The sequence below is a fragment of the Cnephaeus nilssonii genome, assembly GCF_951640355.1.
Source record: "Cnephaeus nilssonii genome assembly, chromosome: 1".
NCBI classification, from domain to species: Eukaryota; Metazoa; Chordata; class Mammalia; order Chiroptera; family Vespertilionidae; genus Cnephaeus; species Cnephaeus nilssonii.
The window spans coordinates 84,447,440-84,473,115 of NC_137072.1; the positions used below are offsets into that span (position 1 = coordinate 84,447,440).

Here is a 25,676-nt window from a genome sequence, read left to right on the forward strand (position 1 = left end):
TAAAAGTGAACAAAGGACTTGAATAGACATTTCTCTTAAGAAGACATACAAATGACCAACAAGCACATGAAAAGATGTTCAACATCACTAATTACTAGGGAAAAGCAAAGCAAAACCACAACGAGCAATGAGCATATCACCTCGCACCCATTAGGATGGCTACCGCAAAAAAACAGAAAATCACAAGTGTTGGCGAGGATGTGGAAAATTAGGATTCTGTGCCCTGTTGGTGGGAATGTAAAATGGTACAGCTGGTGTGGAAAACAGTAGGTGGTCCTTAAAAAAATTAAAAATAGAACTACCACAGAATCCGGCAATTCCATTTCTGGGCATTTATCCAAAAGTCCTGAGAGCAGCATCTCAAGGGGACACCTGCAACCCATGGTCCTAGCAGCACTAGTCAAAAGCCAAGAGGAGCAAGCAACCTAAGTGTCCGTGGACAGATGAATGGATAAACCAAGCGTGGCATATACACACACGGGCAGGTCACTCAGCCTTAGAAAGGAAGGAAATCCTGTCACGTGCTACGTGGATGAACCTTGAAGACACTGTGCTAAGTGAAATAAGCCAGTCACCAAAAAAGACAAGACCATATCATTCCACTTATGTGATGCCTCTAGAGTAGTCAGTCATAGAAACAGGAAGTTGAATGATGGGCTGGCAGAGAGGGCAGGTGTTTAATGCTTACAGAGTTTCAGTTTTGCCAGATGAAAAATTGGCTGTACACAATGTGAATATGCTTAAGACTCCTGAACGGCACACTGAGAAAAGACGGTCAATTTTATGTTACGCACTTGGACCACAATAAAAATTGTTTTCTAAAGTGGCTGAAAGAACTGTGCCCAAAATATTATCCAAGAGATGCAGGGGAAAATGAGAATCATAGATCAGGTTTAAAAGAATTGCAAGAAAAGGAACAAGACAAGAAGGCTTTGCTAAATCCTACGGCATTTAAAAAAATATATATTTTATTGTTTTTTTTTTTTTTTTTTACAGAGAGGAGGGGAGAGGGATAGAGAGCTAGAAACATCAATGAGAGAGAAACATCGATCAGCCGCCTCCTGCACACTCCCCACTGGGGATGTGCCCGCAACCAAGGTACATGCCCCTGACCAGAATTGAACCTGGGACCCTTCAGTCCGCAGGCCGACGCTCCATCCACTGAGCCAAACCGGCTAGGGCCCTACGGCGTTGTTAAACAATGTTGTTTTGAACAAATATATGAGTAAGGTCCAAGAAGTAACATGAGGACAGAATGAGAAATGTTTTTAAAGGCTAACAGCATTTTACAAAGGCCAGGTGAGCGTTTCCGGAGGCGGTCCTGGGTTACTGGGAAGATCATTGTGCCTGGGAGAGAACTCCTCCCCATCCTGGCTTTACCACTGAGGGGAGCAGGCAAGTCATCGGACTTCTCAGATGTGGTGTCGCCATCTGTAAAATCGAGCTAAGACTGTCTACCTCTACATGTGCCGTGAGACTGTAGACGGTATAAATAAAAACACTGTGTAAATGATAAGCACAAAGGATGACCGCTGAAATTTTCCGAAACAGTAAAATCACTTATTCATTCAAGGTTTTGAAAGATAGAGATGTTCTTTGTTAATCACATAACCTTTTTGGTCGGGGGGCGGGGAGGGATGGTGTTCAGAATATCTAATTAAAATTTTATTTTGTTGCAATGTTTAAACCTATTCTCTCTCATTCCAAACTCAGTGGACAAGCAGAACCACAGTCCACTTAAGTTCCCTCCTTCAGGTCCCGGGGAGACACGCAGGTACCTCCTGGCATTTACGGGGTTCTAATCACTGCTCCCCAGGGTCAGTGCTTGGAGAAAACGCCAGTTACTGTCTGTTCTACCTACCATCAGGGGCTGGGAGTTTCCAAATGAGATGGTATCTGTAATCAAAGTGTTAGAGGAGAAATATGGGGGGGGGGGGGTGTGTGATCATTGTTATTTTAATTCCCATCAGGTTGGGTTCAGAGTCACTGTTGCACCCGCCCGCCCCCCCACCCCCCCGCAGTGACTTCACCTTGGTATTGGTCCTCGCTGGCCTCCGTCCCAGGAATATAAACCTCTTTCTAAACCAGTGGTCTCAAACAAAAAGGGGGTGTGTGCCCTAGGGGATGTGCAAGGCCATTCACTGGGGGTAAAGGGAGAAAAGCTTAGAATTTCTATTTCTATGTCTTTAAAAATCTAAAAATAAAAGCGAAATGGAGCTTTGCTAATATTTGATGCTTAGACTGGCATTGACATTCTCACTCAGCCCATAGATCGGCAGGCCAGGCACAGCAAAGGGCATGTGTAGAGACTCGGAGGGGAGCTGGGAGTGCTCAGACGAGAACCAGCAATCCTGTCCTCGCTGGCTTTGCTTTTAGCATACTGTGAGGTTTTGCGGTTAGGTAAGTTTACCAATGTCGTATCTCCTTTGATCTAAACGATCCTTTATGAAATGGACAGTTCCTGCAAACAGACCACAGATTGACTATACTTCCAATAATGCAAGCAGAAGGCCACAGTAGAGCTGACAAGCTCTTTGCCTGCCACTTTATGAAGAAATAAGATGGGACGAGAAGTTGGCCAAAGAAAGAACAGGTAATGCCACGATTAGCAGTATGGATTTACGCCCGCTACTGCTTCAGTGCATTGCACCCTAAGTGCATATATGGCGCTCCAGGGGTTTCAACATGGACACGGTTAACAAAGAAATGGGAGGTCCAGGCATTTTATTCCAGTGGGGTGTTTAGTCAAACAAATTTGGTCAGCCCTGGTCTAGAGTCAGACAGGAAAGTCTTTAGGCAGCAACCATTCACAAGGCATACGGTCCTTGTTTTCATGCTTCTTTTCTACCAAATAAAGAAAAAGTCAATTAGTGGAGTCCGACAACCTAGAATCCGGATACTGATAAGGAAAACAGGGGCAGGAATAGCTTTTGGTAGAAGATTATAACCCAAGGGAGAAGTGTAAGAGAAAGATGCAGCGCTGGAGCATTATTTTTGGGGGGAGAAGATAAGAGTGTGCTGGAGCAGGCCAGGCTGTGAGAGGGGCTTTGATGACGACAAAAGTTACCGGGGCAAAAGCTAACGTCAAAACTAAAAATGGGGGCCTGGCCGGTATGGCTCAGTGGTTGAGCGTGGACCCGGGCACCCAGAGGCTGGAGGCTCCATTCCGGGTCAGGGGACATGCCCGGGTTGGGGGCTCTATCCCCAGTAGCGGGCGTGCAGGAGGCAGCAGATGGATGCTTCTCTCTCATCGATGTGTCTCTCTCTCTCTCCCTCTCCTTCTCTCTCTCTTTAAAAATAAATAAAACATATTTTAAAAAACACTCACTAAAAATGGGTGTTCTGGTTCAGGATGGTGACATAGGGTCCCGAACCCCCTCCTCCCACAGACATACCGAGTCTGCAGCCACATACAGAACAACTCCCTCTGACTGAAATCCAGAAACCAGTTGAGTGACGCCTACACATTGGGCAAATGAATAGGAGAGGCTGAGACACAATCTCACCATAAATCCCACCCCAGGCATTGCAACTCACAACCTGGGGGGGGGGGGGGGGACCTGGACCCTACATTTGGTGCCCCAAATTCTAAGGCTTCTGCCTGAGAGACAAGGCCCCCAAAATACCTAGCTCGGAAAGCCAACGGGGCTTGCGTCCAGCTAAGGGACCTTTCTTAACGGGCTCCCAGGGACTCACTCTGGCCATCTCCCCAGGGCCCAGTGCAGAGGCTGAAAGGAAAACCGAAGGCTGAAAACGGGCTCCTCGCTGTCAGGACAGACAACAGACAGAAACCATTAGGAAGACATGGTCTGGAAGCTGCCGGTCCGGGAAACCGGGCAAGTGTAGGTTAAATGGGATGGCAGGGCGAGCAGCCAAGCCAATACCCCTCAGGACACAGGCTCTTTTCTCTGCCAGAACCACCCAAACCCTAAGCCACGGAACAGAAGAAATAAAACCAATCCCTCCCTGAAGCACCTCAGGGGAGAATTTCTCTGAGCTGTGAGAGACTCTGGGCTATGGCCGCACTTGGCCTACTCTGCGAAACGGAAGTGAGAGCGACCAGGTAAAGGCTCCCAGGGGCCCCAAAGCCAATCGAGGGGCCAGGGAGCGGTCCCAAACACCCGTATGAAGAGCCAGGAGGGGCAGCCAGGAGTGAGGGTGGCTCTACAATTTCTTTTCTTAAATCTTCATTGTTCAGATTATTACAGAGGTCCCTCTCTGCCCCCCCCCCCCCATAGCTCCCCTCCACCTGGTTGCCACCCCACCCCAGGCCCCCACGATCCCGCACTATCCTCGTCCACAGGTACAATTTCTTTATTGGAGGGCTCCCCAGCGGCAAGCTGGTGGCGTGGGGGTGCCTTTGTAGAGCATTCTGCATAAGCCTGACCCCCAGCCAGTTACTCACACAGAGGCCCCCTAGGCCGGAGCGGCGGGAAGCCCCCTACCCGCCGACTGTGGTATTGCTGCTGCCCAGAGACAGAGCAGTCGCTGGTCTAGGCCAGTGGTCGGCAAACTCATTTAGTCAACAGAGCCAAATATCAACAGTACAACGATGGAAATTTCTTTTGAGAGCCAAATTTTTTAAAACTTAAACTTCTTCTAACGCCACTTCTTCAAAATAGACTCGCCCAGGCCGTGGTATTTTGTGGAAGAGCCACACTCAAGGGGCCAAAGAGCCGCATGTGGCTCGCGAGTCGCGGTTTGCTGACCACGGGTCTCTAGGCAAGCCCAGTCTTCACCCTCACTGCCCCCCCAGTGACGGGGCACCTTCATTCATTAGGGTATTTCATTGCCGTGGGCACCTTTAACTTGTGTTAAGTAAATATGAATGGGCCTGAGCCCCAGATACATAGCAGAACCAGGATTTCCAAAATGGTAAAGAAGAGTGGGAAAGTGATGAGAAGAATTGGGGAGTGTCCTAAATGAAATTACGGTGGGCCAGAACAGGGGGGAGAGAGGTAAGGGAGGCCCACCAGCTGATGAGTGTTGGCGGAAACAAAAGACTGCCTCCATGCCTGAGTGGACGCTGAGACTTCGCCTCAGCTTCCAGATGGCCATTTCAGCGTTTATCTGAGGGACCTGGCCGACGGCCCAGACGCCAGCACGGCTTGCTTACGCACGGGCTTCTCGACTGTTGTCCCGCAGACGATCCAAAAGTAGCAAATGCAGTGGAACCTCGGTTCTCAAACTTAATTAGTTCCGGAAGGCTGTTCAAGAAGCGATTTGTTCAAAAACTAAATCATCTCACCCCCCCGCCCCCCGCTTTTTTAAGAAATAATGTAAATTGAATTAATCCATTCCAGACCCCCCAAATGACTGTTTTAACCTTTCTTATATACAGTACATGTCTAATGTACTGTTTAACCTATAAGCAAACACCTCTTTTCTTAAGTTTATTGAACCACCTGCTACTGGCCTTAAAGAAATGGCTTTCAGCACTCCTTCCAGGGATGTCCTTCGGGTCAGAAGGCAGCGTATCGTTGCTGGTGCCTATATCACTGCCTCGGAAATGCCGTCACTGGCTGACTGCTTTTCCTTGATCCAAATCAACAGTTTTTCTACCCCTTCAGTTGCCTGTGATCCTTGCTTCTTTCACACCCCTAGCAACCTCTGCACCTTTGAGGGTCTCTTTATCTTTTAAGATTGTGCTAATCATCGATTTCACCAGCTACAAACGCACTCTCTCCTTTGTTGCCCGAGAGAGGCTTTTTGTCATGCTGAAGTATCGGCATGAAAGGGTTGTCAGGTCAAAAACCCAAGTTTGGTACGACAACCGACACTTTTTTTCTGTGAAGAGCTTGGTTGGGAATCGAATTGTTCAAGATGGGAGATGTTGGAGGAATGAGGCGTGACTGCAGTCCTTCCTTAGGAACCCGCACCTATCCCAGGACGGTCTCCGCTTCCCCTTTCCACCTTATCCACGGCCAAGGGGAAGCCTTTCAGAACCACTCGCCTCGTTCTTCCCCGCACCCGGGACATGACAAGCTCAGGACATGCCTGTCTTCTCCACCTAGCCCTGTGCTATGGCTACTGCCCGGAGACGGAGCAGTCGCTGGTCTAGGCAAGCCCAGTCTTTACCCTCACCGCCCCTCCCAGTGACGGGCACCTTCATTCCTTAGGGTATTTCATTGCTGGCGGTTCAGACTGCTTGCCCCAGGCCCTGGTCCCTTTTCCAGGCTGCACGCGGCTCAATAAACTTTCTTTCAAAAAAGCTTTGGGCCACAAACGGTTTCCTTTCCACAAAAGTAAAGGGCCTCACTAGGATTCCCTCCCTCCAGGAGGGGCACATGGGCTTCTAATGAAGGGAAGTGCTGCAACTCGGGCTCCACTGGCTGCTTCCCACCGCGGGCAGCCTGGCTTTGGGGGTGCCGAAGACAACGCGCTGGACAGAGGCAGTGCCCCGGCCGACGGCTACGTACCTTTCCTCCCGGCCTCGGGCGCTGGGCAAGGCTTCTCTTGCGGGGCCGCAGACCGAGCAGGAGAAGCAGCTTTCCTCTCTGTTTCCACCTCTTCCTTCTCTTCCCTCCTGGGAGGTGGTGGCGAGGGTGGCCCAGGCTCGCGGCTCTCCTGGCCCTCCTTGCTCAGCTCACTGGGCTCCGGGTCAGGCTTCCCCGGCCGCCGAGCCAGCAGCTCTACCAGGTAGGGCCTGCTCAGTTTGCAGAGTGGGGAGGCCGGGGGGGTCTGCCCGGAGGGCTTGGGCGCCAGGGCTGGCTTCTGCGCCGCCGTGGGCATCCTGCTGGCTGCCTTGGCGTGCTCTGGGGCCGGGGTCTGGCTGCTGACGGGTGAGGGTCCAGGCTGGGCGGTGGGAGGGGGGCTGGAGGGGCCGACAGCGGAGTCCTTCCAGGGGCCTGGGCCTTGCTTGCTCTCTGCGGGGAGGGATGGGCCGTGCTTCAGGGCCACACCCTCTGCCTCCTTCTCTCCACCCGTGCCCTCTGGGGCCGGGGGCGCCCCCTCGGCACTGTCCCCGGTGCTACTGTTCCTCTTCTTCTTCTTCTGTTCTGCCTGCTGGTCGCAGTGGAAGCGCAAGGAGTAGTTGGTCCTTCTCAACTTGATCCCAAAAGGGGAGGCTTTTTCCTCCCCGCCTGGCATCCCCGGGTCCGGCCTTCCCGTGCCACTGGCGGTCTCACTGCCCGACCCGGCCCCGGGCTCCGCGTGGGCCACGGCTTTCTGCGGAGGGTAAGGAGGGCTGGGAACAAGGAACGATGGGAGGTCTTTGGCAAATTTGCAGCCCTCGGTGGTGTCTGTTGGCTCCTGGTGCACCCCCAGACTCTCCGGGCCTTTCTGGGGCTCCTCGCTATCAGCAGCCGCCAGGGGCGGGGGCGCTGCCTGCTCGCTGGCCCCCGGCCCGGGCCTTTTCCTCATGCTTTCGGCGCTCTGTTTGGAGGTCTCCGTGCCCCCATCGGAGAACTTCTGCCAGGCGGGCATGATGGAGAACTTCGCGTTTCCCGGCGGGGTCCTCCGGAGGTTCCCCCGGGAATCACAGCGGCCCCTGGGCGCGGGCTCGTCCCCGGGCGGAGGCGGGTCCCTCCTGCCGCGCGGGTCGCCCCCCTCTGCGCTCTTCAGGATGCGGGAGCGGATGGAGGCCCACTCGGCCAGGGCAGCCGCGCTGCTCGCCGACTCCGGCGGGGGCCGGGCCCTCCCGCCGCCGGCCCGGGGGTCGGCCGGGGCCCGGGGCGGGCTCCCCAGGGCGGGGGCATCCCCGGGCTTCTTTTCTTCCGACAAGCCCAGCAGAGACTTGCACGCCGTGTCCTTGATCTGGCTCAGGTTGACGGCTGGGCCGCACAGCTGGGCGCCGGTGACCAGGATGGCCGTGTGCGGGATGCTCAGGGACGAGGGCAGAGCGTGCGGGGCAGGGCCGGCTCGGGGGGCCTTTGGCTGGTGGGGGGCGGAGGCCAGCCCCGCGTCCTTCGTGGGCGTCACCGGGCTCAGGTTGACCTTGGGGAAGAGGATCTGCTTCCCTCCCGAGGACACCTGGAAGGTGTAGGGCCTGGGCATGGTCTGCCTCTCCTCCACCTCCTGCCACCTCAGCTCCTCCACCCTGCGGTCTCTCTCCGGGGCCGGCCTCTCCCCCACGCACCCCTCTGGTTTCTGGGGAGGCGGGGTGCTGGTTTCTTCCCTCTGTTCCGGGCCTGCACCACCATCCTGCCCACGAACATCGCCCCGCTCCCCGCGGCTCTCCGGAGGGCTCGGCCTCGGGACCCTGCTTCTCGCAGACCCCTGGTTCCTGGGCGTCTTCTCTTTGCTTCCCAGGTTCCGGGGGCTCTGGGCCCTCTGCACGGTCAGTCTCCAACCCGCTCTCCTCCCCTCTCCGTGCTCCCGGAGGCTCCTTCTCCGCTTCCCGCCGCCGCTGCGCCTCCACGTCCTCCTGCCTCTTCCTCAGCTCTTCCCTCCTCTGGGCCTCCTCCTCTTCCCGCCTTCTGAGCTCCTTCATCCGGTTCTCCTCTTCCTCCCGCTGCCTCTGTTCCTCCTCTTCCCGCCTCTTCCTCTCCTCCTCCTCCCGTAGCCTCTGCTCCTCCTCCTCCTCCTCCCGCCTCTTCCTCTCCTCGTCCTCCAACCGCTGCTTCTCCGCGTCCTGCCTCCTCTGCGCCTCCAGCTCCTCCTGTCTCCTGAGTTCCTTCCACTCTCTCTCCTCTTCTTCCTGCCGCCGCTTCTCGGCCTCCTGTCTGCTCCGCGCCTCCAGCTCCCGGTGCTCGAGGCTCTGCAGCCGCTCAGCCTCCTCCCGCAGGGGCTCCTGCTGCCCGGCTCCCCGGCGCCCGCCTTCCTCTGGCTCCCAGCACTCCGGGGCTGGGCCCCCTTGCTCGTCCAGCGGCCGCCTTTCCTCGGTGCACTGCCTCTTCCCTGCCCCTGGCTGTGGTTCGCCCTCCTGTCCCTCCTCTTCCTCTCCTTCTTCCTCCCCTTCCTCCTCCAGGAGCTCCTGCCTGCGGTTCTCTTCCCAAAGCCGCTGCTCCAGGGCCCGGAGCCTCTGCTCCTCCAGGCGCCTCCTCTCGGCTGCCTCCGCCTTCTGCCGCTTGCACTTGGCCTCCAGTTCTCGCCAGTATTCCTCCTGGCGTCTCTGCTCTTCCTCGGCGCCCAGAGGCTCGGGCTCCTCCTCGTGCCACGTCAGCTTGTCTTCTCCGGGGTGTCCGTTCTGGTCCAGGGGCAGCTGGCTCGGAAGGCCCCCTGGTTCCTCCGGTCGAGCCTGACGTTGGCAAGGGAAACAGAATTAGCTTCCTCCTCGTACACAGGGAACCATGCCTCCTCCTAGTCACCGTGCGGGTGGCCCTCTTACTCTCCTGGTTTGGGGACAGACTTTTAAATGCCCTGGCGTGGCCCCTGGGAGCCCTGTCCCTTGACCTCCTGCCCTAGGACTGTGGCAAAAGGGAGCCTTTGCTTTTCCGGACACGGGGTCCGGGGACGCAGCAGGGCCCTGACGCTTTAGGTGACTCTAGAGGGTCTTCCCTGCTTCTTTCTCACGGAAACAGTAGGAAGTCCCTTTTGCTACTGCTCAGAGGGGTTGTCTTTGGGCTCAAAACGTGGTCATTTCTCCAGGGGTTACCTTGAGTTCACCAGAATGTACGCCCCGGGAGCTCTGTACGGGACGGGGTTTTTGTCTGTTTTGTATCCTGCTGTGTTATCACCGGGGCCTAATTCCGTGTGCATAGTAGGTGCTCAATCAGAATGTGTGTGATGGGTAAAAGAGGAAAAAAGGAGGGGCAGTTCTAAGTATAGAGATAGGTAAATGCAGGCTGCCGTGCCAAGAGTAGATTGTGGGGGTGGCGGGAAGAACTTTATGTTTACTCCCTTTGTTTGTCATTCTCAGATTCCTTGTTCTTAATGTGAATCATCATAGGAAAACCAATAGTCCAGCATCGGAAAGAAGAGAAAAAAAGTTAGATTTACACTCCGTCTATGTCCCCTGAAACTTGTGCCTTGGAAGTCCGCCCTAGTCAAACCGAAGGACCTTTGGCTAAACCAGGCATCCTGAAACTACGGCCCGCGGGCCACATGCGGGTGTTTTTGCCGTTTTGTTTTTTTACTTCAAAATAAGATATGTGCATTGTGCATAGGAATTTGTTCATAGTTTTTAAACTATAGTCCGGCCCTCCAACGGTCTGAGGGACAGTGAACTGGCCCCCTGTTTAAAAAGTTTGAGGACCCCTGGGCTAAACCATGGCAGAGGAAAGCGGAGCCCTTTCTGCTGCAAAGCAGATGCGCAGCAGCCCCCGCTGTGGGGCACCAGGTCAGACAGGGCGGGGGAAGGTAAACGGGCCTGCCCCCCACACTCCGTCCCTGCTGGGGAGAGACCCAGCCCCTCCTACAGGTCCCCCACCCCACCACCCCGTTGGCAGGGTTAGTGCCCAGCAAGCAAGGGCAGCCGCCCGGTCAGCTAGGATGGGCTCTACCTACCCCGGCAAGTCCAAGTCGCCTGTGCTTCTTTGACACCCTCTGGTTTTTTGGCTTAACGGACAGTTTGTGCTTGGCCGCACTGTTGTCCAAGCGGGCGATGGCCAAGGGGATGGCATCCAGGTTGACACTTTCGATGGTGCCAGCAGAAGAGAAGTGCCTTTTGGGCCGAGAAGGTTTAGCTGGAGCTGCCTGTGGTGGAGATTAAAATATATAATCAGCCCTGGCTGGTTCGGCTCAACGGACAGAGCGTCGGCCTGCCGACTGAGGGGTCCCGGGTTCAGTTCCAGTCAAGGGCACATGCCCGGGTTGTGGGTTCGATCCCCAGTGAGGGGCATGCAGGAGGCAGCCCATCAATGATTCTCTCTCATCATTGATGTTTCTATCTCTCCCTCTCTGAAATCAATAAAAATATATATGTTAAATATATATATATATATTCAGTCCGGATCAGAAAGCAACCTGCAGGGAATCCGGGGAGGGAAGCACTTGTTGGTGCCCGCGCCTCACCCAGCCTGGCCCAGGGAACGCTGGCGAGCAAAGGGGTCTCACTGGGACCGTGAAATGAGCAATGCTCCTGGCGTAAAGACAGGACTTTAACCACTGGCTCTGCCAGTGCTATCTGCATGACCCTGTAATGCTCATTTAACCTTTCAGGGGCTAAGTTTCCTACTCCGAATAATATGTCGATGGGAGGAGGGGCTGACAAAACCTGCATCCGGCCCGCAGCCTGTTTTGGTAAAGTTTTGCTGGCACACAGCCACGCCCATCAGCACTGTCCGAACAGAACGGAGAGTCTCGTAGTTGGACCTTCTGGCCACAAAGTCTAAAATAAGTAGCTTGCTGAGCCCTGGACAAGCTCATCTCTAGACGAAGAACTGTTACCCTAAGAGCGTTCCCACTACCTCTGTCCCTGTACGAACACACCTCCTCTCCTACCTTAGCAGGGAAGGTGTCTTTTTCATCTTTGTATCAGCCCACTTTATGCCCGAGTAGCAAATCTCATTTCGCAAGGGCTCAATAAATATTATTGAAGGGATGAAGGAACAATAACATCTCTGGCGAGGGCATGAAATTTCTCACCCACAAAAATGGGTTAGCACCACCACTCCAAAGTCACAGAGCACTGAGGGCCCTGAGAAGCTAAAGGGAGGAGCAGAAACTCGGAACACGCCAGGGAGAGGGCAATTCTTCAAAGGATGAGTTGCGGCACCGCTTGCTTGCAGTCTGTAACGCAGACGCCATCACTTAAGGACCACAGGTGAACTGCACAGACTTAGAGAGACTGTGGCTCAGCCTGAACCCAGAGGCCACAGTGTTCCTAGGCAGCCAAGGAAGGGCTCCTGGCCACACCACACTCCACCCCAACGTGCAGCAGAGGGCGCTCACAGCCACTGGCTGAGCCTGCAGCTCTCAGGCACAGAGCAAGAGGGGGCCAGGATGCCCCTGACTGTGACCCAGCTCTTAAGTGCAACGTCAGTGGGGTTTAGCCAAGGGTTTTGCTTTTTGCAGTCACCTTCCATATTTACACATGAAAGCTGAAGCACCAAGCTAGCTCCAAGAGCAAAAGGGATGCTCAGTAAATAATTTATGACAAGGAGCACAGACATAAGGAAAAAATAATTCCAGCCTTGGGTCTCCTAGCTTTTACTTATTTATAGTTATCTTTATAATACATATCATATCCTGAACAACTGTTGAAAAGAGATGAATTAGCCCAAACGGCGTGGCTGAGTGGTTGAGCATCGACCTATAAACCAGGAGGTCACGGTTCAATTCCGGTCAGGGCACATGCCCTGGTTGCAGGCTCGATCCCCAGTGGGGGGGGCGTGCAGGAGGCAGCCGATCAGTGATTCTCTCTCATTGATGTTTCAATTTCTCTCTCCCTCTCCCTTCCTCTCTGAAATCAATAAAAATATATTTTTTTAAAAAGAAAAGAGATGAATTAAACATTTATTTCTATAACCTAATAGATGCATGAGTGCAAGGAGTTCGAATGAAATGTGACAGATTGAAGACATAGGTTAGCCCTAGAGGCTGAGATTTTTTTGTTTTGTTCATTTTTTTGTTTGTTAATCCTCACCCAAGGATATTTTCCCATTGATCTTTTAGAGAGAGTGGAAGAGAGAGGGATAGACAGAGAGAAACACATTGACCGGTTGCATCCTGCACACGCCCCAACCAGGGCCCGGGCTGGGGAGGAGCCTGCAACCAGGGTACGTGCCCTTGGCCGGAATCAAACCCGGGACCCTTTGGTCCACAGGTTGACACCCTATCCACTGAGCCGAACTGGCTAGGGCTAGAGGCTGAGACTTAAATGCGAAGTTTGGTTTGTAGTTATTCCAGCTGGGCCTCTTCACCGTCTGGGTGGTGGCGTTGCCTTGGGCCGCCTCCTTCAGAAAACCCGGGACATACTCTTCTCACTGCGCTGCCAGGCCCGGGAGGGCACCCGCACCCTGCATGGGTGAACAGTCCTCATGAGAGCGGACTGGCCTCTACAGGAGAGGCTCCCCAGGGCTCCCTGGACTCCTGCAGGTGGAGATGCAGCTTTCAATGGCACACAGAAAAGTTAAAAAAACATCTCTAAATAGGAGACTTATTTCCTTAGAGACGCGGGTACCTTCAGGAGTGTCTTCTTCAACTACTTAGCAGAGTCTTAAGGTACATCATACATTTAGGAAAACTACCAACGTCTAGGGATCCAAACGCAGGCATGCTGGGCAGGTGGCTGTTTGTCAGAGCAGGTTTCAGCTCCAGCAAGTGCATTGCCATGGAAACAGACACTCCACTATCTACCACTGGTTGCAGTTGAGAGAAATTCAAAGTAATGGATGAAGGCATCATTGATGAATGGGAAAATGAGGCAGAAAATTGTGGGGGAACGAAAGGGGGGGGATTAACTATGTAAGCTCAAATCATATTACCTTATCTTCCATCTCACTTCTGGCTCCAAGCGGATTCGGAGGACTTGGAGAACTTGGCGTGTCACTAGACTGAAACGGTAAAGAGAGTGCCTAAGTCACACGCCAGAACAGGAAGTTTTGGGCAGCTAACCAGACACTGTCTGTGCTTGGAAGGGCCGCCCCCTCCTCCACACAGGGGCGCAGCTGCCTTCAAAGAGCTGCAGGGGTCACGGTGGGCACTTTGCTAATGTCCGGACTCCACAGGGCTCCTGAGGCCCACAGTGTGCCCTCCCCTCCTCCGAGCCCAACACGATACCAGCTGGGCCGTCTCCAACCTCAGTCCCTGGTGTTCCCCGCACCTGGGAGGCCCGGGGGCTGCCCTACAGCCACGGCGCCTGGGAGGCAGGGCTCCAACCTCAGAGCTTTGGCTTTGCTGGCCTCCCACCCCCTTCACCTGCTAAGCCCCCCTCCCCTTCTCTATGAGAAGGAAAGAGGCCCTACCAATGCCACACCCAAAGGGCTGAGCCGAGAAGGTGAATGACCAGAGGAGGAGAAACAACTCAGAAAAGAAGGAAGGAAAGGAAAATGGCTGGAGATTCCCGCCCGTGGCGTGGGCCTGCCCTGGGCACACCCTCAGGTCCGGCACCTGCACCGTCCTGGTGGCCCGCCACACCTTCTATCTGGTATCCTCAACATTTACAAAAGGGTCTCCTGTCCCTTCCAGAGCGGTACTGTCAGCCTGCCCTACCTCAGTCTGTTTTCTGCACCACACTTAGAAGCATCTTTAGAAAACACAAATCAGATTATGTCACTTCCCTGCTCCAAATTACTCAGAGACTTCCTATTTTAGAGTAGAGTTCTCCCATTTCCCATGGTCTGCAGGATCCGGCCCCTGGACCACGCGCTCCCCTCCATCGCCCCCAGAGCCCAGCGGCCGCCCTGGCCTCCTCCTCAGGACACGCTCAGCCCCTTCTCTGGGCCCCAGCCTTGCTGCTCCCTCTGCCTAGAGCACGTCCTGGTTTGCTCTGGGCAGCGCTGACCTCATCTTTCAACAAGTCACTCCTTTTCTGTTTTTTTTCTTTTTTAATATATTTTATTGATTTTTTACAGAGAGGAAGAGAGAGGGATAGAGAGCTAGAAACATCGATGAGAGAGAAACATCGATCAGCTGCCTCTTGCACACCCCCTACTGGGGATGTGCCCGCAACCAAGGTACATGCCCTTGACCGGAATCGAACCTGGGACCCTTGAGTCCACAGGCCGATGCTCTATCCACTGAGCCAAACCGGTTTCGGCAAGTCACTCCTTTTCCATCACATGTTTTATTTCATTTTTCTTGATCTGAAATTATATATATACATATGATTATTATATATATAATTAACTATTTCATTGGTAAGTGTTTTTTTTTTTAATCCTCATCTGAGGGTATTTTTCCATTGATGTTTAGAGAGAATGGAAGAGAGAGGGAACGATGGAGAGAAATATCAATGTGAGAGAAACATTGATAGGTTGCCTCCTGCACGCACCCCGACCAGGGCCTGGGCCGGGGAGGAGCCTGCAACTGAGGTACATGCCCTTGACCAGAACTGAACCTGGGACAACTTTGGTCCGCAGGCCAACACTATCCACTGAGCCCAACCAACTAGGGCTGAAATTATTTTATTTATCTTTGTTAACTTGTATGTTATCTGACTCTCATTACAACATAAACTACTGGGGCAGCGCCCTGTCTAATCTTGTTCACCTCTGTGATACCACAGCTGGGACAGACGCTGGCTGAACAAATGACCTTCCCTCTCCCCCGGGCTCCACACCTTGCATGTCTCAGGTTGTCCGTGAGTGAGACCCTTGGTGTCTTTGGGAAACCCCTGCCTGGAGGCTGCAGAGGGCACGTCTGGCCACAGGGGGCGGAATGGGCCCATCCCTGCGTCACCCACCACCTACAGGTGTGAGCGCCAGGAGCCATCAGGGCAGGCCCAGGCAGAGATGAGCAACAGACAGGGACATCCTTTTCTTTCCTTCCGCACTCTGCTCGGCAAATTGCTCATCTTTCTTCCTATCCGTAGGCCATGTTAGCTGACAACAAGCAAGACGGCTTGGTGGGGGGGATGCCCATTTTAATAACACTCAACGTCATTGCGGGCACCTTGGAGGCAGAGCGCGAGGATGCTTCAAGGCAGGAAGACTCGGAGCTTTGCCTGGAGAACTCCTTACTCTAGCTCCTTCTCCCAAAAGAGGCCTGAGGGAGTCCCTCCTGCTGCTGGGAGGACTCGCATTTCGGGATATGCTCACCGTGGTTTTTTTCAGTGTCAAAAGACCAAGTTTAGCCCTCGCTGGTCTGGCTCAGTGGTTAGAGTGTCAGCCCGAGGACTGAAGGGTCGAGGGTTCGATTCTGGTCAAGAGCTTGTACCTTGGTTGCAGGCCTGATCCCCGGCCCCGTTGAGGTGTGTGTGGGAGGCTACCAATCATTGTGTCTCTCTCACATCGATGTTTCTCTCTCTCTGTCTCTCTCCCTTCCTTCCACTCTCTCTACAAAAATCAATGAGAACAATATCCTTCGATGAGGATTAACAACAACAAAAACCCCCATCAAATTCAGAGAGGGCAGTGCTGGACCCGTGGGACTTCCTTCCCACACTCAGGAGACTTCAGGCTGGTCTGGTAGAGATGTGCTGGCTTGTTGACCTACTTCTTTCTTGTCTTACTTCCCTTTACATTAGTCCAATTTAACCAATGATTACTGGGGAGACAGAGGTGTGTAAGATGCAGTTTTTATCCTCAAGGAACTCAATGTTTAGGGACGGAGAGAAAGCTGTTGGGCGGAGGTAGACACAGAAGGGCCCGGCTGTGAAGGAAGTGGTGAGGGCGCACAGCAAAGGCAGGAGGAGACGGCACAGCGGGGCTTCCCAGACCTGAGCTTTGAGGGGCACGTGGAAGACACTGGGAAGAGCACGTGCAAAGGGCATGTCACCGCTTCCTCTCCCCTCCCTCCCCCGCCCCCACCAGGATGGTCCCGCTGCAGATGAAGGCACCTGCCCACCAAGTCCTCTCCCTGGGCCACTCAACAGAAAAGCCTCTCCCCCTTTCCCCTGCCCTGCAGACCCCAGGGTCGCCGGCTGCCCCTGTCCACGGCCCAGCGGCCTCCCGGGTTATTAGCAGCCGCGTCCCTGCCCGGCGGAGCCTCACTTTGTTCTCGGCGTCGGAGAGGACGACGTCCTGCGGAGCCACGGGTTCCATGGGCCTGGCCGGGAACGGGTCCTCTTCGAGGCTGGCCTCCCCACTGTCTGCCCTCTTCATGGGAGTGGCATGGGGTGGCGGCTGCCCAAACTTGATGTTCTTGCCCAACTGTCGCTGGAGAGAAACACAAGAGAGACGTGCTGAGGCAGAGAACAGCTCGCAGGAGCCGCAGCCAGCTTCCCCGCGCGCCTGGGTGGCCCGGGGCACGTGCTGCCCACGGGCCGCTCTCCAAACGCTGCGCCCGTGACCGCGAGGCAGCCCTGCGGTAAGCGAGTGCGTTCCCAGCCTCGGTCCCTCGTCTTTCCCACCTTCCAGCCATGCGCTTTTTGCATCCGGCCACCCGCTGTCATGGAGACGTCCGTCTTCCAGGGGGCAGAAAGCCCCATTTCTGCACCAAAAGTTGGGAGACGTGTTATAGGACAAACATTTTTTTTTGATTGACCTCAAAATCAATTTATAGGAAAGGTCTGTTAAAAGTATAAAAAGTGTATAGAAAATGGTTCCATGAAACGCAGGAACCCCTGCGGGAAACCCAGACCCTAGCGACTGCAACGAGGGGACCGCCAGCCGCCTTTGGACACAGTCCCCCTGAATAGTTCTACTTGGGCCACCTCCCTCACCAGCTGGAACGCCATCTTCTGGCCACAGTGGGTACCACTGCCAAGGTGAGGGAGACGCCAGGGCCAGCGCATCTTTCCGTGGCCAATGCTGAAACCCTGGGCAGGACAGAATCCTGTCCTGCCACCAGGACCTCTGCTTTGCCCTCGCTGTAGCTGCCCACTGCGAACCAGGGGCCAGAAGACACCACGTGGGGAAGGGACAGAGACGTCGGCAGGAGAAAAGCACCGGGGAGGGGCTGCATCCCCGTGGGTGGTGGCTCACAGGGTGAGGAGAAGGGGTGGGAAAACGGGGGGTAGAAATTAGGAAGAAAAATAGTAAGCGTGTGGAATTAGAGAAAAGCCAGATGAGAAAGGGAAATATATTCCCTGAAGAAAAAAATAGATAAACACAATAGCTAAAGAAAGGGCAACATATTGAAGGGGCCGTGGCAGAGAAAATGAACGACATTCAGGAAGAAAAAGCCGTAAGCATGGCAGTCTGGGAGACCACGGAACCGAGTGTGCTGTGCAGACCACTTACTGCCTTCGTCTAGAGCAGGGTTTCAGCCTCGGCACTACCGACCTTCTGGGCCAGTGATTCTTTGCTGTGGGGAGCTGTCCTGTGCATGATGGGATGTTTAGCAGCACCCATGGCCTCTGGACACTAGAAGCCAGTAGCAATCCCTCTTTCCCCAGCAGAGACAACCCACACTGTCTCCAGATGCTGTCCTATGTCCCCTGGGGGGGAAGGTCGCCTCCCGCTGAGAACTGCTGCTCTAGATCTAGGTACTTGGGTTTCATAGTCCTTTTATGCCTCAAAAAAAGAGAGAAAGAGTAGGTGATCTGATTTTTATCTTTAATTGGGTTAATATTTAACCCCACAGAGCTGCAAAGAACCTTAGCAATCATCCAGTCCAACCCCTCACTTTGCCAACAAATCAGGGGTCCAGCAGGGAGAGGTGACTGGCCCCGGCTTATGGAAAGAATGAGTGGCCCCAAAGGAATTTGAATCTAGGTCTTCAAAAACCCCTTTCGGTGTTATTTTCATTGCACGCCACTGGTTCTTATAAATTTGACAGCGCGCTTCCTTCTTACGGGGGGCAAGAATAAAAACACGATGCAGCATTTTTATACCTTACTGAAGTATCCTGGCTGAGAACCCCTCCAAGGGAATGCCCCTTCTCCCTCTGAACTCAGGGTACCAAACCCACCCGCCACTGCCCAGCTCCCCCCCTCAGCCTTGCACGATGGGTGGTGAGACATGAACGAGATGAGCCTAAGACTCCCCCCTGCCTCGCACCCCTCCCCACACCCCAGCATGCCAAGTCAGGAGCACAGGAAGACAGGACGTGTATTTGACCTGAGCCTGGCTCCCCCGACCCCACAGGGAAGGCGCACATATCAAAGCCCGAGGCCAGCCAATGAAGTACAGCCTGAGCAGCCTGGAAGGGTTTCGGGGAGGAGAAGGCTGAAAGGGGTGTCTTCCCAAAACAAGTTTAGCAGGAAGCGGCAGTTAGTATCTACTCTGAGCAGATCAATAAGCAGGCACATTCGAACAGCCGACGGAGTTAGACAAAGAGACACGGTTAACAGTCACGGCCGTCTCACTCAGCTGCCCGGTGGGAAAGGGCTGGGAACCTGGGCAGAAGAGGAGGGAATGGTTCCTGTGTGCGGGGCTCCTGGCCCAGCCTTGGGCTCACCCGTCATCCCTCCCCTAGGAGTGTTGGCCAAGGTTGACAACGGTTCTAACCCCCCGAGACACACACCTCCCGTTGTCAGGCTCTGCCGTCCCCTAGGACTCCTGGAGGAGTACAGGAGGGGATTTCTTCTGCTCACAATGGAAAGAATAATTCTGTAACCAGCTCGCAAGGAGAACCTGGCCTAACACTACCAGCATAATGCCATTTAGTAGGGATTTTTGCCACCATCACAAAAAGGAAGGAATGTGCCGATAGTTTACTACCTTGGGGCCCCTTTTAGAATACTGGTGCTGGTCCACCTGATCCTTAGAAGACAAAAAAAAAAAAACATGGCAAAATGTAATCACAGCGTCCCAAAGATGGGATGGCTATCATGGCTACCAATGGGAAAGGAAAGAGAAAATGGAAATAAAACAAAACCAAAACCGAGTAAGAACAGGGCAGAGAAATAAGGACCACAGGACGAAGCTGGGAAAGGGACAGAGCAGTGTTGGGAAATGCAGTGGGAGGTTAGAGAAAAGAGGCCAAGAGAGAGGAGGGTGCAGGGTCAGAGGAAATGCATGGAGAGGAGGAGTGACGAGGGCCCAGGAAGAGCTGCACACCTGACTGCAGGTACCACAGCTGAGGCTGGGGGTGGGGTGGGGGTGGGGGGGATGCGGATATCAAAGGGTTGATGTGTCACCGACATGTTCATCCTGCCAGAAGAAACACATGCTGTTGCCTTTGTCCATGACAATGTGCATCTCCGTAAAGCAGCTGATTCAAATTCCCTCCAGAGAAAATGAGTGCAGGCCTAGGAGGGGGCCTAGGAGGAGGCAGTGGGGTTGGAGGAGGTGAGGACGCAGGTCATCAAAGAAATGATGGCCACCGTTTAGGGACAGGGCAAACCTCCCTGCCCAGACCAGGGCTGTCTCTTCACAGACACTCCCTGCAGCTGTCAGAAATGAGACCCACGGCCAGGCAGGACTTAGGGACCAAGGCCAGGCAGGACTTGGGGTCCAAGGTCGTGGTGGCTGATCCTCAGGCTCTCAAGGTCAAGGCTCCTACACCTGCACACTCTCCCTTCTCTGCGGTCCTGCTCCAAATGCTTCCTTCAGCTGACTGGACGGAGACGGGGCTGTCACCACACTGTGACTTATTGACACTAAAAACGTGATTGCTAAAACCTACTTAGCAATCTTAGGTGTGGTGTGAATTGAATAGAGGGCTAAGTGTGGCTGTTTTTTTGGTGACTATTTCTGCCCACTCTTCAGGCATTGTTACAGAGAAACTGATATACGCAATCACTGAAAAATGGACTGCTAAGATGAGCCTGCCCTTAAGTTACAGGCAACAAACTACTACCACTCCCTCCTCCCCCCCCGCCACCTCCCCAATACCCATGGACCCTTATACACACTGCGATCATAGCCAGAGGGGAGAGTGGAAAGCTGTGCCTATCCTGAGTCCATGCTGCTTGTGGCTATGAATGGTGTTACTGTTGAGCCTGGAATGTGAGCAAAAAGGGCCTATATTTTATTCACTCAAACGGGGCCATTTTGTTGTAATATGGAATGCTGGAGAATGATGCTATAGGAATGCACATCCATATGGATGAGGCTTTTCTCATGGTGTGGGAATTCCAAGCATGTCATATCCTGCAGCCCGCACACTGCCCGTGTTTAGAGTCCCCCAGATTTTTCATTCTTCAGACCATGTCTGCAAGAATAAAGCGGAGGAAAAATGAAGTTGCTGTCTTCTTGAGCGAACTACGGAGACTCCCACAGTTAAAACAAGCAAAAAAGGAAAAAAAAGAGAAAGCATATGGATTTAAAGACACCTGCTCTATGAAGAAGTGGCTAAGAGCAGGTGTTTATTCCTTGCGTCCTCGATAGGTGTCAAAATCCTCACGCGGATGACACTTTGGCATTTTTACATGGAATCCAGCTCAGCAGGAGACAGTAGCTACTGAGGATGGAGGTTTTTCCCTCCCGAGCTAAACAGTTTGTGGAGCAGTGGGCCTAAGCCTTGCTGACAAAGCGGTGGTATAATTCTACAAACTGTCTGCAGGCTTCGACTGTGGTGTTCCGAAGGTTTATCATTAGTTGGTAGATACTTCACAGCCTGGTCTGATCTAAGATATGCAGGTACCTCTCTGATCTGTGCTCTGGCAGCGGCAGGAAGGAAACAAGGCCATTGAAGTCCAAATGCAAGGAAGGGCAGAGCTTACAAAGCCACTCCGTGCTACACCAGACGAACAGTGACTCAATCATTCACCAAAGAAGTTTTTGCAGGTGGCCGATTTACTTTATTCAGAAAAGTGTAGGCTGGTTTATGCTGTACTCAGTAGAGATACTAACTGCCCCCAGCGCAACATAGGACAGTTTTAGCTGAGATGACTACATGTGGCCACTAGAGGGCAACCTTTCCAAATGCATTCATTACAGGCACTGTTCTGGGGGTTTCCAAGTGCTGGGAAGTTTCTTATGCCAGAGAAAAATGTGTTTTCTTTTGTTTTAATGGCATTCCAGGAAAAATCTAATTTCAAAAGAATGTCTTAATAATGGAGGCTAATTAGCTTGCCAAGACATTAACTGTCAAATAGGTTTATCCATTACTCGTCTCTCTCTTTTTAAAATAAACATACGCAGATACACAAAGACAGTTTCAGACATTAAAAAAAACATACATGCCTCTGACATATCTAAACACCCTCATTCCATGCTGGAGCCTATGAAGGGTGGTCTTTTATGCTGCTTACTAAGCACCAATGCCAGCATAACATTGTCATGAAAAAATGCAAAGCATTCATGCAACTTAATACAGTTAACTACTATTTCTATGACTTACCAGGAACATACTGCTTAGTCGACTGAAAAATAAAGCACAGTCTTTTGGGGGTGATACAGTTACATCTTATGTCACTCCAAAAATTACATTTTCTATGACAATGGTCCCCCCATTTCCCTCCTCGAAGAGCAAAGTCCTTTATTGTATTTTTAAAATATATAACTATAGAGCTGTAAGGAAGCTCGTGATTCCATACAACAGAAGCAAAATTAGGAAAACCTCGTATGAGTAGCTATCATTAAAAGAGAGCACGCAAATTAGATAGTTATTTTACTTTACTTACATTTTCTCTTCCTGTGTTAATAGAATTGTACCTTCGGGGCAGTTGGTTGTTTTACATTTTATTAATTGTGAGATCAGATTCTTTAAAACTGTGCCTCATAGGATGAATAGGCGGTCACATATTTTACTGAGTTTCTACGTTTTCAATACTGTAGAATCCCACACCATTTACAACTCCAAGTCCACTTCTTGGCGGGGCAGTGGCATGTGCTGCGAGGTTATAGAGTAGGTATCACTTAAGACACTATCTACGTTTTGAAGAACTACTATCTAAGTTTTAAAGAACTCCTCATAAAACACAGCTGTTTTGTGGACTGGAATCTGTAAGTCACTCCTCTTGGAAAGCAGATATGATAAGCCAGGGGTTCAGAACTCCTAAGGAATAATATTCCAGGAATCACAATATTTCAAGAAGGAAAGGTAAAAAGGAGAGGGGGGGGGGGTGGTGTCAAGGTTTTCTTTGGCCACCATCACCCTTCCCTCTTCCCTCGATGAGAACTGACGGGCAGCTTTTCCTCTGAGTCTATAAACTGTGTGAGAGCCCAGCCACCAAGAGCCAAGAACGCAGCCCGGTGAGGAAGTGGCGGGACCTGAAGGCAGGGCCCAGGGGAGCGCTGGGCAGGACGATGGCCGTGGGGGCGGGGGGGGGGGGAGATAAGGACCTGGGCGAGTTGGGCGTGGCGCCAGGGTGAGGCTATTTCCCTGCTTGCCATATGCTGTGTTCGGCTGAGCGTGTGTGGGGAATAGGTGACCAAACTCTGATCACAAAATACGTAGCTCATGTTCAGTAGAAACAAGAACATTTCAAGAAACAAGAACATTTCAAGAAAACAGAAAATTTGAGTACAATGCTTCATCTTGTCAGCAGCTACTCAAGCCAGCTGTCCCCCCCTCCCGCCCCCCCCTTTTTTTTTTGCTCACTCACTCACTCACTCACTCACTCTTGCAGACTTACAGACAGAGGGAAACCAGCACACCAGAGTCCCCTGTTCATGATTTGGATCGCCTCCAGGCACCCTGTCTCAGAGAAGCGCCTGCTGAGGCACGTCTGTCAGGTGAGTGAATTCTCCTAAGCAATCAGGCAAACCTACATAGTCAGGTCCCAGGTGTCTTCACTCCCTTGCTTTTCCCGGAGTCCCCATGAGCTGAACCACTTTCGGTGAAGAATTATTTTATTATACAGTTGACCCTTGAACAACGCAGGGTTAGGGGCCCCAACCCCCATGCAACTGAACATCCACATATAACTTCTTGACCAGAAAAGCCTTACCAATCACATAAACTGATGATTAACACACATTTGTATGTTTTATGTATTACATACTGTATTCTTACAATAAAGTAATCTAGAGAAAAGAGATATTATTAAGAGAATCATAAGAGAAATACATTTACAGTATTTATTGGGGGAAAAAATCTGCGCGTAAGTGGACCCACGCTGTTCAAACCCTTACTGTTAAAAGGGTCAACTGTATCTCCGGGATTAAGGAGTTACCGCCTGCGTTAATTTTATGTAGGAAAACTGCCCAGCTCTGCAGCTGAACAGGGTGGGGTGGGTGGTCTGAGAGCTTCATGTATTCCTCTGAGGCCAGGCGGCTCAGGCGGAGCAGGTTTATGCGCACAACAGAGTAAGAGGCTCTGCATTCTCCGTCCAAGCAGGGAGGCCTGGAGAGTGAACACCTGCTGTGCAAACCGTCCACAATCAGTCAGCCCTGAACTTGGGGATTATGGCCAACACGTCACGGTTAATAACTCCTCCCTTCCGAGTCCTGCAGCTTCTCTTGGGTACCTGCCCTCGTCATGTCCACTGAACACTGGGGGAACAGTTTGAGAGAACAGGAGAGGGGGGTGTTATGAAGGTGGGTACAACTGTGACAAGGTACCCCTCACAGGGGACAGAAGGCTTAGAGAACTGACTCAAGTTAAAAAAAAAAAAAAAGTAAAAACTCTCCCCAGGAACTCCCGCCGGACCTCCCCATCCATCACTCAGGGCTCAGCTGGGAATCTCCCCACTCCCTCCACAGCCAGGCCCTCCTGCGGCTCTAACCTTCCCATCTCAAGCTGTCTTACCTGAAGAGTTTTGACTTTGCCCAGGATGTTGTCCTGTGACATTGCTTGAACTGTCTGCTCACTTTCTGCTCCCCCATCAGGGATAAAAATACTGTCATGGGAAAACGCCCGGGCTCCCATACAATAGTTGAAGGACCTGGAATGCAAATCATGTGCTTCGTTTTATTAGGATGATAAAATTTCTTTTGGCAACAGGGTCCTGTCCCTCCTGATTGGGGGACTCCACCCACATCCCCGTCTCGCCCAGCCCTGTGTCCTTTGCTGCTATGGGTCAGCCAAGTAGCTGGGCAGACGGAAGGGTCCCACAGGAATAAGGGGGCAGGCCTCCAACACAGCGGCGTTCCAGAGCCGCTCACGGAGCGCTCAGGCCGCTCTTTATTCGTAGAGGCCCCGGCAGAAGGCACTGCGGAAACCTTAACTGGAGGGGCCTTCCCGCGAGGAGCCATCACTGTCAGATCTACCCCAGCAGGTCCTGTCAACCAGCACCTTTTAAGTAACATTCAGATCTAGAAGAAGTAAGAGACACGAGTTTCTTTCTTTCAGACTACAATAAAATTAGAAGACAGCTCCATACATCTAAACCAAGGACTAGAATTGCTGATAGGGGCTACAGGAGTAAAAAATCTCTCTCGCAACTGCCTAGACATTCAGAGAATGTGGATCAGGGCAACCCTGAGGGGCCTCCTGCGTTGATCAGCTTACAGGTGGCAGGTAGCCAACAATAAACACTTCAGGTGAAGGCCTGGGCTTCAAGAAGTCCGGACTTCTACCGGACAGGGAGGTAGAGGCAGGGCGACCTGCAGGAACGGGAAGCAGCAAAAGCCTACTGCTCTTCCTTGATCTGGGAAACAAACTTATTTCTGGGGAATCCACACCCAGGCTGTTCACAGGGCAGGCAGAATGGCATACCCTTCACGAGGCGAGGCAGGCACTCTTCCACGCTGCCAGGCATGTGGGCAGCTCCCCAGGGTGACAGAGTGCCACTCCCCTCCCACCGCCCCTCCCCAGAACGGGGCCCATTGGAGGTTGTATCAGTGACCAAGTGCCAAATGCAGCGGGCAGGGTCCCAACCAAGGGTAGACCTAGTTGGGCAGACCGAGCACCAAATCTAATCTGCCAAACCACAGGCAGCATGGTGAGAAAGCGTATGAGGCTAAGAAACAAAAGACCGGGATGTGAGCCTCCTGGCTGTGTAACAAAGACGAGGTCCAGAAAGGTGAAGGGAGAGACTTGATCAAGAAAGAGCTGAAACAACTCAGGCTCCTCCCTCACAGCTGACAGGTCTTCCATTTGAACACAGTGCTCATAGATGTTTGGGTTTCTTTGCGAGCAAAGATGCTATGTGAGCAACAGCTGCTGGACCATGACAAGAGAGTAATGGTAAGAGAATCCCAGTTCACCCACAACTGCAAATCTTATACAAAATAAGGTAAACCGGTTTTATTGCTTAAACACCAAACCTGTTAATACCAAATAGGATGCCAGAATCCATGAATTTTTTTCATATTTACGTAATACGGACTGAGACTTTTTTACTGTAGTAAAATAAAATATATAAACATAAAATTTACCATTTTAATTATTTTTAATTATACAGTTTAGTACCATTAAGTACATTCATATTGTTATTCAACTATCACGACCATCCACCATCCTAAACTGAAACGCCC

The 25,676-nt window shown here is 52.4% G+C and overlaps 1 protein-coding gene across 1 annotated transcript in view; it reads right to left on the reverse strand.

Annotated features, from left to right (window-relative positions):
• CRACD (capping protein inhibiting regulator of actin dynamics) overlaps positions 1–25,676 on the reverse strand; it is a 115,502-nt gene that overhangs the window by 8,959 nt on the left and 80,867 nt on the right. The window contains 6 exon segments of the mRNA XM_079766523.1: positions 6,420–8,167; positions 8,169–9,178; positions 10,387–10,575; positions 13,308–13,376; positions 16,476–16,640; positions 24,007–24,142. Of these exon segments, the coding sequence (XP_079622649.1) occupies positions 6,420–8,167; positions 8,169–9,178; positions 10,387–10,575; positions 13,308–13,376; positions 16,476–16,640; positions 24,007–24,126 (3,301 nt within the window). The 5' untranslated portion in view covers positions 24,127–24,142.